The sequence below is a fragment of the Hypanus sabinus genome, chromosome 9 (genome assembly GCF_030144855.1).
Source record: "Hypanus sabinus isolate sHypSab1 chromosome 9, sHypSab1.hap1, whole genome shotgun sequence".
Classification (NCBI taxonomy): Eukaryota; Metazoa; Chordata; class Chondrichthyes; order Myliobatiformes; family Dasyatidae; genus Hypanus; species Hypanus sabinus.
The window spans coordinates 121,999,499-122,015,253 of NC_082714.1; the positions used below are offsets into that span (position 1 = coordinate 121,999,499).

Sequence of the window (15,755 nt, forward strand, 5' to 3'; positions counted from 1 at the left end):
TGCTGTCGTCAATTCAACCCTTGTATTTTACTTCAAATCCGAATTGGCTTCTGACTGAAGTTCCTTCTTAAACTGAGTACAACATTTTGTCATACTTCTTCCTGAGAACCTCATGTATAGTGAGTTGGTTTGACTTCAGATTTATTTCATAGCCAGAATGGAGTCGGATCAAGATCAATATACATGTTTTTTTAAATAATGAGTTTAAAATGTATTGGAATTCATTAAAATGTGTTAAAACCCCAGTCTGAATGCAATGGGAATCCTCACTAATACTGCACTCTAGCTTCTGAAGCTGTGGGTTATTTGAATTATAATCCCATCAGTATAAATTACCCAAGTGGTTTCCTATTTGCAAAATCCCAAGTAATCTAGAATAAGTATAAGTAATCTAGAAATGACTTAAAAGTACAGGCAGTCCCCGGGTTATGAATGAGTTCCATTCATGAGTCCGTCTTTAAGTCGGATCTGAGGTCAGAACAGGTACATCCAGTATTATTTAGTGATAGTTAGTCAAATGTTTTTCTTGGTATATAGTACATATTTTACCTTTTTATGCATATAAAACACTTAAGAAACATACGTATTTCAATAATTAAACCACTGTGTTGCTTAGTAATAATTATAGCTTTCATTGGGGCAGGGCCTTTCACATGCTCCATTCAAATTGTTCCGATTGTTGACCAGCTGTAGCCTAACGCTTTTCCACCTCTTTCCGATCATTTTATTACTCCCACCTTATTTTCAATCATGATCGTGATTATTTTCATGAACAGAAACACCATGGATTGAGAGCTACGCCGGGTCCTAATGTCCACCGCACTGAACATGTTAAATAAAGTCCAAGGTTTCGCTGGGTCCTAAAGACCACTGCATTGATTCAGGTTAAATAAGGGACTTGAACATCTGCATTTTTTGGTATCCGCAGGGGGTCTCGGAATCAATCTCCCATGGATAAGGAGGGCCGACTGTATACCGCACTTAATAAAACCAAGCCGAGATTGCATTCCATTGGTGCGAGCCCTACAAGAATCCTGAATGGCCGGTTTCCAGAACATAAAGCTTTTTTCATAACTGGATATTACTGATGGACTTTGGGGGCTCCATCTAGGACCTGGGTCCCAAGAACTATTTGCCTTCACCCTGGGTGGGCAGCAGTATACACTGACCAGACTCCTCCGGGGATTCCACAATAGTCCAGCCATTTCTCATAAGGTCATCATGCAGGCTTTGGAAAAGCTCAATTTAACGCCGTACGAGCTGATCAGTTTACAATATGCAGATGACCTGCTAAAGATGGATGAACTAGGTTGTTTAGGGGTGATAACTGGTGTTTTGGAGATACTGAGAGATGACGAATGTAATTAAGCTGCAAGAGGCTAGCAGGGGAAGAGCCAGTAGGTGTACAATCGAAGCCATATTTCTAAAGACTGTTGTTCAAATTTCTGGAACAATCTCTCTGCTGAGCATTTTGTAGGTAGTGACTGGGGATGATAAGGTAGATGTAGATGCACACAATGTAATTGGAAGGGGGAATTCTGAGTCAGGTTTTTTGTTGCTGACCTATTTGAGTAGATTCTCCTTTAGGTTGGCATTTCATGGTACAAATTTATTTTTATTTGGGAAGGCCAAGAGGAGGGACTATTGAGTGACTTTTGGCTTTAGGACATAGACATTTAGCAACTGACTTTGGCTGCCAGTCTTCACATTTGAAAATGTATTGTGTTTTTAATTTGGAGTGTAGCTTTGAACAATGGGTTCCTGAAAGCTGTGAAACCCAGACCAGGCAATGCTCATTAAGGCTACATCCGCACTAGACCGGATAATTTTGAAAACACCGGTTTCATGTAAAAACGATAGGCGTCCACACTACACGTTATTGAAAATATCTCTATCCACACTGAAACGGAGATTTTGGTGAATCTCTTCCTCCTGCGCATGTGCAGGACACATCTTCCAAAAACAAGCGACATGTTTGGTGTCAAATCTCACCGTAAAAGTGCGCGTTTGTGTAGTTGCGGACTAGAAAAATTTAAAATGACGGACAGCTGTTGGCTCTCGAGCAAGAGAACTTAAAACTAAAAGAAATATAATACTGGAGCATACGGTGGCAACTGACAGGGAGTTCATGGACAGATTGACCCGGCTGACGATGAACATTGAAAAACTGACTAACTCTGTTGCATTAATAAAGCACCTTGTTAAATGTATAAAACATGCATTTTATTAGCATTTTTAATAGTATTTTCTTGTATTTCCATACAATGTTACATTAGGCTGTTACACATCTATTGTCAGAGAAGTACTTGCATAAATAGGTAAACCACCTTCAGACGAGCAAGGACAGAAAACAGGGCAGAGTGAGTGCAGTATACTTATTTATTCAGTTAAGGTATGGGTCAAAGCATTTGGTGAGTACATTTCTAACTCTTCTGGCTTCAGTCTCGTTGCCGTCTGTCCTGAAATTGTTAGGTTGCATTCAAGAAAACAATGAAAAAGCGCTCCTGCCGTCTGATAGCGTTTTCAAAAGTCTCCAGTTACCCCGTCCACACTGATCTGCCCGAGCAGCGTTTTCAAAAATATCCACCCTGGAAAGCATTTTTGAAAATCTCCGGTTTCAGGAGACAAAAATGCTGTTTTAGTGTGGATGGACAGTAAAAATGAAGAGAAAAGCTTCGGTTACGAATTTATCTGGCATAGTGTGGATGTAGCCTAAAACTCATTTGGATATCAGTGGTGCAAATGCGAATAGGGAGGTGTGAAGGTTGTGTGCAGTTTCAAAGAAAACATTGCCCATTCATTGAAAATATCAAGTTGTCCTTTGATGTTTGGTACATAAAGTATCAAGCCTCACATTGGCCAGCAAGATCTTTTGACCAAAAAATATCTCCATATGATATTTGCTGTACTTTGTTTTGTCAAATAAAGAAGCTACTTTGTATCTACCAGTAATTTTCTCCAGTGACTTTATTCACACAACAGCAGGCATCCGAGCAGTATGTACAGTATGTGCCTACGACTTTTGTACAGTTCTGTATATATAATTAAGCGGTGCAAAAAGAGAGCAAAAGAATTGTCCATTCAGAATTCTGGTGGTGGTGGGAAAGAAGTTATTCCTAAAATGTTAAGTGTGTGTCTTCAGGTTCCTGTACCACCTCCATTATCATAGCAATGAAAAGAGGGCATGTCCTGTGTTACGTATCCTGTAACTGGATAACTTACCAGCAAAGATAGAGAGGTCTGTTGAAGTCTGATGTCACTATTTTCAAACGTTTTTATTTATAAAGGGGCACAAAAGTAAGGTTAATGCAAACATTCAGATAATGCACATCACCAATACGCAATCTAAAGCCCGGATATAGTCATAATCATCATTAATCTCGGCTGTTGTCTAGGGGATAATATTTTTCTGTCCATTGGAAATCTAAAGAGTCATTCAAAAGTCTTTCGAGGAATTGCTGGGTGTCACGTGTCTTAGAAGAATCGGTGAGAACGAAAAGAAGACTTGCCCGTATCTTTTTGACCACTCCGTTAAAATCAGGGGAGCATTGGTTTCCCCGTTGTTAGTTTGAAGTCCTTCTCGGTAGTATCAGCCACCCGCTCCCCAGGCAAAGGAGTTAGGAGCACACGTGGCGCTGAATGGCTTCCAGCTCTCCCGGGAGCGTTGAGCAAGCAAGTTCCTCTGGTGCTTCGCTAGGGTACTGCCTCCTGCAGTCTGCTTTTATCTTTACTTGCAGAGTTGTAGCTGTCCATCAAAGTAGGGGGATGCAATCTCCACCCCCACATGGCCCGAGGGTGTTCAGGTTCATGGTAGTTGTCACGTAGCCGGGACTTGCACGTCACACAGGTGCCTCTAAGAACAAATGGTCAAAACCGTTGCATTGTCTCTCACTTCCGAGTCCCAAATTAATAGCGATCTTGCGATTCTCTGGAAGGAGGGGGCTGCTCCCGCTCCTTCGGCCCCTCAGACCTGTGGTACCTTCATAACACCTGGGAGATGGTGGTTTTTAGGACACATGCTGCCTTTTTGAGGCATCATCTTTTGAAGATGTTCTCAATGCTGGGGAGGCTAATGCCGATGATGGAGCTGGCTGAATTTGCAACTTTCTACAGCTTTTTCCCATCCTTTGCAGTGGCCCCTCTATATCAGACAGTGACGCAATCAGTTAGAATGCTCTCCATAATACATTTTCAGAAATTTGTAGTTAGATCCATATGTTGGGCCCAGGATAGATATTCAGAGATATTGACATTCAGAAGCTTGAAACTGTTCACCCTTTCCACTGTTGGTTCCTCAGTGAGGACTGGTGTGTGTGTTCCCTCGACTTCCCCTTCCTGAAGTCCATAATCAATTGCTTGGTCTTACTGACATTGCATGCAAGCTTGTTGTTGTGACAGCACGCAACCAGCTGCTCTATCACACTCCTGTACATCTCATTATCACCATCAGAAAATCTGTCACAGTAGTTGTTATCAGCAAATTTATAGGTGGTGTTTGATCTGTGTCTAGCCACACATCATAGTGTGTGTGTATATATCTATCTATATCTACAGAGAGAGAGAATGAATGAACACAAACGAACGAACAGTATGCCTCCTTGAGGAGCACCAGCAAGGAGGAGATGTTATTTCTGATCCACACTGAGTGGTCTACCTGTGAGGAAGTCAAGAATCCTTTTGCAGAGGGAGGCGCAGAGGCTCGGATTTTGGAGCTGTTACATCCGTAGCCTCCTCCTTTGTGAGAATCGCAAGATCACTGTTGGGTTGGGTCAAGGGGCCCAGGAAATGAGAGAGAGACATGCAAAATGCCTCATTTCCCTGGCGATGTAAAGCTACAGGACATGGCCATTGTCTCTTGGAGACCAATTTGTGGATTGAGCTACCATACTACGTGAAAGCCCTCAGGCAAAGTGGGCTGGTTGAGAGAGAGAGTGCACACCCCCAACCTGATTGACATCTACGACCCTGTGAGTTAGGATAAAAGAGGGTCTGTAGGAACAGTCCCTCAGATGCACCAGAAGAAACGTTAAGCGACCACGTAACAGCAGGAAGTCATCTGAAGGAGGCCACGTGCATTCAATTCCGTGGCTGGAACCACGGAAAACAGCTTTTAGCTAACAACGGGGGAATTCGCTCCCCTGACTCAACGGATTGGCATCATAAAAGACCTGGGCAAGTTTAAACCGCATCGCTCTTAAACCCAACAACGCTGCAGCTTGAACGAACTGATAGTGACTGTTATCTTTCCATCGGACAATACATTATCCCCTAGACAATGATAGAGCTAGTTCTTATTGGTTATTATTATACCCGCGCTTTAGATTTAGTATTGACGACGTATATTATCTGTATGTTCGCATTAATCTTATTTTTGTGCCTTTTATCAATAAATACTTTTAAAAATAGTACCATCAGACTTCAATTGACCTCTCTATCTTTGCTGGTAAGTGATCCAGTTACGGGATTTCGTAACAGAGCTTATTAATTAGTACTGCGGGTGGGATGCTGCTGAATGCTGAGCTGTGATAAATAAACGGCAGAACGAAGTAGGTATTGCTATTGCCCACATGATGCAAGGCCAAGTGGAGAGCCATTGAGATTGCATCTGCAATAGACCTACTGTGGCGATAGGCAAATTGCAGCAGGTCCAGACCCTTGCTTATGCAGGAGTTGATTCTAGCCATGACCAACCTCAAAGCACTTCCATCACTGTGGAGTAACTGGGTGATGGTCATTTAGGAAGCTCACCCTGCTCTTATTGGACACTGGTATGATCGTTGCCCTTTTAAAGCAAGTGGGAACCTCTGACTGCAGCAGTGGGAAATTGAAGATTTTCTTGAGCACTACTACCAGTTAGCACAGGTTTTTGGTACCATACAAAGAATAACATCAGGGCCTAACACCTTGCGAGGGTTCACTTTTGTATGAAAGATGTACCAACATGGGCTACCAAGGCAGGAATTACAAGCTCACCAGATGCTGCAGGGATTCGCACAGGTGTAGTTTTATTCTCTATTTCAAAGTGTGCATAAAGGGTGTTGAGTTCAACTGGGAGTGATGCACCACTGCTATTCATGATGTTAGCTTTTGCCTGGTTGGAAGTAATGGCCTGCAAACCTTCCAGAGCTGACGTGCATTCGATTACTTCTCTAATTTCAATTTGCGTTGTTTTTTTACTTGTAAAATAGTCTTCCATAGATCTACCAGGGCATCTTGCATTGATCTGAATCACTGGTCTTGCATGCCACAGATCTAGCTCTCAACAGACTATGAATCTCCTGGTTCATCCATGGCTTTGGTTTGCATATTTCTGGTATGTTCTCGACGGCACACATTCATCCACACAGGTCTTTATGAAGTCGGTGACAACTGTCGTATTCATTCAGATTCAAAGTTGAATCCCTGAATATTGTCCAGCTCACCAACATAAGATTTCTCTGCTCTCTTGATTATACCTTGTTGCCCTCACCACTGGTGCTGCAGTCTTTGGGGTCTCTGCCTATACAAAGGGCCAAGTAGTGCCTATTGATTGGACTTTCCAAAGTGTGGGCATGGGATGGCAGAGTAAGGATTCCTGGTGGTGGTATAGCAGTGGTGAAGTGGGCTGGCTACTCTTGTTCCACGGGTGATACGTTGGTGATGGTTGTTCAGAGACTCCTTTAGCCTGACCTGATTGAAATCCCCTGCAATGATAAGGAAGGCATCAGGATGCACTGTTTTGTGACTGCTGACCTCTGTGCTCGGCTTCTCCCATGTCTGCCTGATGTTGGGCTGAGGTGGAATGTACACCACTGTCAGGATGATGGCGGAAAATTCCCTCGGCAGATAAAATGGGCGACACTTAACCACTAGATATAGCAGGTCAGGTGAGCGTGACTGAGACAGGACCATCATGTTTCTGTACCATGATGAGATAAACGTGAAGCATACAATGTCCTTCTCTCCCTTTAAAAGACTGAGCTGACCTGTCGTTACGGTGTATGAAGCCATTGGGCTGCAGTGCTGTGTCCCAGATGGCAGGGGTTTGCCATGTTTCTGTGCTGCAAACTTCAATTTTATTTTCCAGAGACTGTACATTCACCAGCAGGATAGTTCATTGGTTCAGCTTCTTAAACAACTAGTATTGAAAAGCTCAGGAGTAGATTACTTCCTTTATGCATTTATTTTGAAAATAAAGATGAAACTGAAGTGAATATCAAAAATAACTTTTTAATAATTTTAATTTAATTCTCTTTTCTGCTAATCTTTTGAAGCGATTGAGTTTGCTGGATTTTGGGTTATGTGATCTGACGTGCACTCTGATTCAGAGGAGAGCTTTTGTGAAAAAAGAGAGAGGCAAGAAGATCCATCTTAAAGAACCTAGTTACTACATGTTGTTATTTAGAAATAATTAGAACACTTTTCACCAGGTGATGATTTGTGTGCAGAGGAGAATTGAACAACATGCTTTCAGCTTTCCTATTACAGCTCAGTTGTTCAGTGTTTTACATAGGTGAGCTGTTTATTACTTCACACAGCTGCAAATGATTAAATGACCTGGAACATCATGAAAGGCCCAGTGTGCTACAATGGTGACTTCATCTAATGTAGCACTGCTGGTTTTCATTGAGAGAGAGCCCCTCAGAGGTCACATCAAACTATGGAGAGCTGAAATTTATGTCCATTGTAATAAATATTTACTTAGTTATAAAGTTGAAATGTTACAATTCATTTGATGTAGTTCTGGATTTGTCATTTTGTGGTTGATGAGTGTCAGCTGGAGGCTGGAGATTGTTCCGTTTGACAAATGTCAGGTTTTATTTGGAATATGACTTCTAGTGAGCAACAGACAGGCTCAGCAAAAATAAAATCTGTCTTAATAAAATCTGTGTTATGTTCTGTAACTCCAAAACATAAAACTAATCAAAAGATTATAAATTACTATAATTGCATATTGCACATTTGAATGGAGATGTAACGTAAAGATTTTTACTATTCATTTATTTGAAGGATGTATGTAATGAAGTCAATTCATTCATTCATTCATGAAAATCACGGAAATAACTCGAGTATGCTCGTTTTTTACTTTAGTGAGGCACACACCTATGATGTGGAGATGTAATGAAATTTGCCATTTGTGTATTTTTACATATAACCTGTAATGAATTATTTAAACAAAACAAAGAATGATTAGTCAAACAATATATTTACAAAATTACTGAAATATTAAATAACACATACCCTTCCCTACTTAGCTTTAAACTCCAACTCAGTATAAAATGCATCTCAGTTTATATACATACACATTTCACTGTATAATACAACTACTATATAGATATCCTAAGCATAGTAAATTTTAAATTGTCCCAATCAGGCTTAAAGATTTATTCGCTGTGGAGAATTTCTTACTCTTGTATGATAACATCTCTCCTGACAGGGGGAACTCTGCTTGACAGGTGAGACTTGTGGCTGTGAAATAATCTCAGGTTCTGGGGTTTCCTCTGTGGTGGTTGTAGGAGTTAACTCTGGGACTGCAGGATGTGGTTTGACAGGTCAGGCCATCTTTATTCTCTAACAACTGACGCTGCTCTCCTCAACGGATCGATGTATCACCTCCAGATGATATCAAATGTAATCTCCACCATGTAGGAGCGGGGTCCAGTTCTGTCCTTAATCTTTCTGAGTAACCAATTTTGATCACTTCTGTAGTTCTTCACCAGCACTGCTTGTTCAGAGATGAAGCATTGAACTCTTTTTAGAGGAGCCTTCAATTTGCCTCAGCTGTTTGTCCTGCATACTTCTTCTGAAAATGGGTTTGAGGAGATGAAAGCATGAGCGCAAGGGAAGACTTAGGAACAGCATAGTCGTTTGTGAAGTACACTGCACAGAATCAGGTTTATTATCACCGGCATGTGTCATGAAATTTGTTAACTTAGCAGCAGCAGTTCAATGCAATACATAATATAGAAGGAAAAAAGAAAAAAATATATAAATCAATTACCATATACATATATTGAATAGATTAAAAATCATACAAAGACAGAAATAATATATATTCAAAAAGTGATGTAGTGTTCAGGGGTTCAATGTTCATTTAGGAATTGGATGGCAGAGGGGAAGAAGCTGTTCCTGAATCGCTGAGTGTGTGCCTTCAGGCTTCTGTACCTCCTACCTGATGGTAACAGTGAGAAAAGGGCATGTCCTAGGTGCTGGAGGTCCTTAATAATGGATGCTGCCTTTTTGAGACACCACTTCTCAAAGGTGTCCTGGGTACTTTGTAGGTTAGTACCCAAGATGGTGCCAATTAAATTTATGACCCTCTGCAGCTTCTTTCAGTCCTATACAGTAGCTCCTCCATACCAGACAGTGATGTAGCCTGTCACAATGTTCTCCATGGTACATCTATAGAAGTTTTTGAGTGTATTTGTTGACATACCAAATCTCTTCAAACTCTTATACGCAATGAAGAAACGGGTGATTATCAGTACAGTATTTTCTGCTGACATTGCTTGCAGTGCATTCTTTAGACTGAACAAACCTTTGTGCCAAGCCACTTATAGCTGAGTGATACGATGCAGATGTAATAGATCTTATTCATTTTCAGGAATGATTGAAACTGTTCTGTAACTGTAAGTGTTCCGTGGTACAATGTCACTAACTAAGTGTTCTGGAATCAACAAACTCATTCATTAGGCCAGTGATGAATCAACAAACTCATTTCTAAGGCCAGTGATGTTGTGGGGGTGGAACTGGACTCTCTGATGGTGGTGTCTGAAAAGAGGCTGCTGTCCAAGTTGCATGTCATCTTGGACAATGTCTCCCATCCACTCCATAATTTAATGGTTAGGCACAGGTGTACATTCAGCCAGAGACTCATTCTACCAAGATGCAACTCTGAGCGTCATAGGAAGTCATTCCTGCCTGTGGCCATCAAACTTTACAACTCCTCCCTCAGAGTGTCAGACACCCTGAGCCAATAGGCTGGTTCTGGACTTACTTCCACTTGGCATAATTTACCTATTGTTATTCAATTATTTATGGCTTTATATTGCTATATTTCTACACTATTCTTGGTGCGACTGTAACGAAACCCAGTTTCCCTCAGGTATGTCTGTCTGACTGTCAGTGCTAGTCCTTGAGAAGACACTTCTCAACACATCAGTCTGCAAGACTGTGGTGCAGGCTATTGTGAACACTCCTGGCTGCATCCACTACTATCAAGAAATTTGTGCCCATGAATGGTCTTGCAAAATCCACATGTATCTTCTGCCAGGGAAATGCAGGTTATTCCCAGGTATGAAGAACTCTGGTGTTGGCATCTTGGCATCTCAGTGTATAGCAAGCTGCTTGATCTGCTGATCTATCCCAGGTCACCAGTCAAAGCTTTCACTTTGACCATACCTAGATGACCAGCATGTAGCTCTCAGCCTGGATGGTACAACAACTCTCAATCCCCACAGAAGGCAATCCCCATCAAAGGCAAGTTCATCTCAGCACTGGTAAAAATGGAAGAACTAGGGATTCTGCCACGTAGATTTGAAACAGCCTGGGGTTTTTTTTGGTTTCCCTTTGGATTATCTCTGCCATAATAGGGAGACTTTCGATTTGCCTTTGGGAGAACACATCAGGTTGAGTGTTCTCTTATGTAAATTTTTCAGGTATTTCCTTTTCCAGAAGTAAATGGTGCAATCCGTCAGTACTTCCATGATTAATTGTCCTTTAAAATTCAATCTTGTAATTGTGTCCACTTAGAAGCACAGCCCATCTCTGCATTTGTGCTGCTGTTAGTGGAATGCATTTCTATAGATTGAAAATGAATATTAGTGGTTGATGATCAGTAATGAGGGTAAACTCTCTTCCATTCAAGTACTGGTTGAAATGTTTTACACCTGAAACCAGACTCAAACCCTCTATCAATGTGTGCATATTTTTTCTCTGCAGTGGTAAAGGAATGTGATACAAAGAATATGGGACATTTACTTTCAATATGGACCATAACATGTGTGTACAGTATTTGATGTCACCATTTCCTTTACCTTTTGAAAGCTACATCTCACTGCTTTTTCTGTTGCAATTTCTTCTAGACTAATGAGTAATGAGTTCAAGTAGTGGAGCACAGTAGGCAGGTTTGGCAGAAATCTGTTGTAATTGATAAATCCCAAAAAAAAACACAACTGTGGCACATCCTTTGGGCTTGTGGCATCTTTTCTCAACACACTTATGTAGTTCCTCTGTGTCAATGGTGTGACCACAGTAAGTGATGCTTGGTTTAAAGAGTTGACATTTGTTGCATGTGTCATGCTATGAATTCATAATGTTACAATCTTTTTAACATTGTCTTGAGATTTTGGAGATGTTCTTTGTCATACATATCAGTAACAGTGATGTCATCCAGATGAGACTAAGTGCCTGGTCAGCTTGCAGCATCTTGTCTATAGCTTTCTGCTAGAGTGCAGGTGCAGATGCTACTGCAAAAAGTAAGCCTATTATTGCAATAAAGCCCTTCTTGAGTATTTATGGTGAGAAGTATTTTGGATTCTTCTTCCATCTCTATCTGTAGGTAGGCCTCAGCTATGTCCACTTTGCTGAAGTGTTTCCCTCCATAAAGATATTTTCTATCCTGTGCAGAGCACTTGAGCTACTTTCAATACTGAGTTGATGATGAACTTAAAATCAGCACAGATCCTGACAAGGCCCATTCTTCTTGGCTACTGGGACTAATAGTGCTGCCCATGGACTTCACTTGACCTTGGAAAGAACTCCTTCAGCTTCCATGCAATCTAGCTCATTTTATCATGGATAGTATAAGGAACCAGAAGGACCTTGCAAAACTTAGGTGTGGCATTTTTCTGGAGCATTATTTTACCAGTGATGTGTTTTGAGTTTTCCAGTGCCACCCTGGAGCACTACCGTGGCATCATCTTGTACCCTTTCTAATTCTCTTTCAGTTAACTCTATTTTAGGGGATGTGGGATACAAATGGTGGATGGAACTGCAATCAAGTTGTTCTTGTCTCAGCTACTCACACTCCCACGATGCTGGCCCTCCTGTTTTTACCACATACAAGCCCAATGTGGCTTGTTGGTTGTTGTATTTCATTATTACACATGTCATTCCCACAGGGGTTATCTTTTCTTCTGTACTAGTTCTTAAATCGATATCTGCAGACTTCCGTTCAGTATCTTTGAAATGCTGTTCAATCTAATTTAGTGGAGTGACTGACACAGTCGAGCCAGTGTCAAATTCCATTTTACTTACTTTGCCATTTCTGGTGTAAACCATATTGCTTGTCGATTGTTAATTTGCTCTTCCCTGTGCAGTCCATTTCCTTTTGTCTGCCCGATGTGTTCTTTGCATGTGTGCTACTTCGTTGCATTTTTTGCCATTTTCAACTTCAAATCTGGATTGGTCTGGTGACTGTGAGCCACTGACGCAATGATAACAGGACTTGTTTTGTCAGGCCAATTTCTGCTTAGACATTGCAATTTGTTTCACACTCACTTTCATTCCTGGCTGCAACTCAATTGCATCTTGGTACAGTATTTCAACTGTATGTTGTGTTTCAGTTGGGAGCTGTTTGTGATTGCTTTCTTGTAAGATTGCCGCATCTGGCAATCCTCAGACAACTTCAATTCAGCCATGTAAGTTCAAATGGACTCCCTTTCTTTTTGATTCCACTTAGAACACCTATAGCATTCTGCAATCAATAACAATTTTGGTTCTAAATGTTCCTGTATTACCTTCATGAAAGCAGCAAACTGTATGCCTGTTATTATCTCGTACTTCTTATCTGTACTACACTTTCTCTGTAGCTTTTGCATTTTATTCTGCATTGTTACTGTTTGCACAACATAATGATCTGATTGCCATGTATGATGTGATCTGTATGAACAATACGCAAAACAACCTTTTTACTGTATTTTGGTACATCTGACAATAATATGCCAATGTATGAGCAATCTTACCCTATGGGATACAGTTCTAATCAAGTCAAGTCAGGTTTGTTGTTATTTAACTATATGCATGTATACCACCAATCAAGACTACGTTTCTCCAGAGCAGGGTGTAAAGCACAGAAGAACACATAACACACAATAACTTAGGAAAATAGGAATTAAATCTCCAAATGAATAGATAAAGTGCATAAACTAAATATTGTGGGTGTATGTACATTATATGTAACACTACTTTCACTTTGAAAAACTATATTAATGGTAAATATATAAATTACTAATTAACTTTTTGCGAACATGCCACTATACATGAATCTAATATTTCTGTATCCTCAGTCAATCCAACTTAATCAATCTACAGCATTAGAAAGAATGGGGAGAGTTTGGGCATGTATGGTATTGAGAGAAAATACAAGAAAGTAGGATCAGGAGTAGGCCATCGGGTTTAATATATTTAACATGATGTATTTCTCATTTTATTGAGGACTGAAAAGGCATGTCGTAGGTTGCAACTGTTTGATCCAACATGATTACTTTTTGAATGCCAGACGTGTTGATGACTCGATCATCTGCATAAAGTAATGAGAAGGTGTGATTTCTGCTTTTAAGTGAGGCACTATGCAGTGTTGTCCAGTTTCTCAATGGGTGTGACTTCTGCCAGAAGTGGACACCAGCAACTTGAAGCATGTATAAATCATTTATTACAGATCATTTGCTCATTCAAAAGAAATTGAACTAAGGGGTATGCCCTGTAGATAAGGATGGTAAAGACAGTGGATTAGTTCTGCCATTAGTCAGAATCCTGAAAATCCTGAAACCTGCCATTGGAGGGTAAATTTGCCACCTAGCCTTAACTGAGATTGGAAATTTGCTTAAATTAATCTTGCTTGTTTGCCAGGTGGGAACAATTCCCTGGCCAGCTGATGCCAACGACTGCTTTTCTAGATTTTACAGCTAGTCATTCCTTTTGCTGACATATTGACAATGATTATGGGACACACTTTGGAGTGAATTTCTATCGGTTTCTCAACTGACGTAATTTTGGAAACTCCCAATGCAGTCCCAGAAGTATGCTATAATTGAGCTGATGTCCATCTTGACTAAGGTCTATCTCATCCACTGAGATCACTGTATCAAGCAGAAGATTCACCCATTTTAAAACTCCCTTTTCAATACACTCACATTTTCCATCTTCCCCAAACTTCTACCTGTATCTCCAGTAGAAAATTGTATGGCGACACAATGCTGTATTAGTGCTGCATGTCTGTATTGGAAAAGTCATCAGTGACTGAAAGTAATGTGGGCAGATGAATGAGTTTGACATTGAACAGTAAAAGCTGACATGGACAATCATAGCCCACACAGCTTATTGCTATACATGTTACTAGACAGAGTCAATTAGATTTCAGTAATGTATTTCCGGTTTAAGATGGTGCCACTGAACACTTACTGTTTGTAAGTGACAGCTTACTGTTTGTTTTCAAATCAAGAAATTCAACTAAATACTTATTAGTAATATTTTACATGGCAAATTGTGGCAAACGATCACCATAAGCAAAGGCGAGGCTGATCCAAGAGTTGAGGCATTCGGGTGCGAAACCAAGTTGGAACATGGTCGAGGCATGTTCCAGGAGAAGTTGGAATCTGTCATTGGAGGCTGTTTGACAATTTCTGCCCTCTGCCAGTTAATAACTGATATGAAAATTGAAGCATCAGTTTTCAGAAGTGCTGTAAAGAAAGTATTGATATAGTCATCTTTTTTTTGAGTGCAGTTGACACTTTAAGTTTGTAGGATATTGTCATTTGATTAATTTGAACTTGATTGTTGACTTTTTTTTGTTTTGTCAAAGTCCTGCTGCGTTACAAGGTCTGCTTGTTGTGTTGCCTTGCTCCTGGCAGTTGATTTAGGTTTTCTTCAATTTAACAGTAAGTTGTCTCTTTCACTGCAGCTCTACAGTTGAGTGAGGTTTGAACTTCGACTCTGGCATGACAGCTGATGTTTTTCCTCCTTTTGCACTCCAGGTGTCTCTCGTGCAGTGGACAGAGTGTGTGGGCCTGACTCTTGTTGGCAGGGACCAATCTTCCATGCAGCTGAGGACACCAGGAGGACAGATTCTGAACTTCACTATCCTGCAGGTGTTCCCATTTACCTATGAGAGCAAACGAATGGGAATCATTGTCAAAGTAAGTTTTGAATTGTATTAACTAATGTGATCCAAATCTTCCTCCCTTATCCATAAATTTTGCTTTCTCCATTATCCTTGAAGGTCATGTTGGAACCAAATTCCACAGAAGTCTAATCAGTTTCTTGAAATAATGAAAGATGACTATCGATAATGATATAAATTTGGAGTGGTGGAGCAGTTACCGGGGATGTATTATGGCCTGGTTCCCAAAGTGGTGATGAGTGATTAGGCTTTTGGTTAGCATGAAAGCTTGGCCAGTATTATTTATTTCAGATGGTTTTCCTGACACTGCAGCAGTGTTTAAGCCAGGAACGTTAGCTTGGTTTGAAGTAAGGTAATTCTGTTACCTCCACTCACTCTACAATCACCCCAAGCCTTGTTCTCTATTTCTTTTGGTTGCTTCTATTCCTCTCACTGGTGCCTCCTGGTTTTTGTTTACCCACTGGTGATTGATAAAGTGGGTGGCGATTTATTTCCTTAATGATGCCTATCAATTAGCATTGACCTCTGAACAACTGATTCCAAACAGGCATGTATCGAGACGATTCTCAGTACGGAACTGTCTTTGAAGGGTTATTGATGTGAAATGGAGGTGTTTGGGCTTGGAGGGAACTTCTGACAGAATACATAAGCATTG

General features: G+C 40.6%; 1 protein-coding gene across 2 annotated transcripts in view; it reads left to right on the top strand.

Annotated features, from left to right (window-relative positions):
* Positions 1–15,755, top strand: part of LOC132399762 (probable phospholipid-transporting ATPase IIA) — a 183,738-nt gene that overhangs the window by 90,252 nt on the left and 77,731 nt on the right. For both annotated transcript variants that reach the window (XR_009514065.1, XM_059980485.1), the window contains exon 15: positions 14,955–15,116. Coding sequence is in view for 1 of the 2 variants with exons in the window: in XM_059980485.1 (XP_059836468.1) it covers positions 14,955–15,116 (162 nt within the window). In the remaining variant the exon portion in view is untranslated. The remainder of the gene's footprint in view (positions 1–14,954; positions 15,117–15,755) is intronic.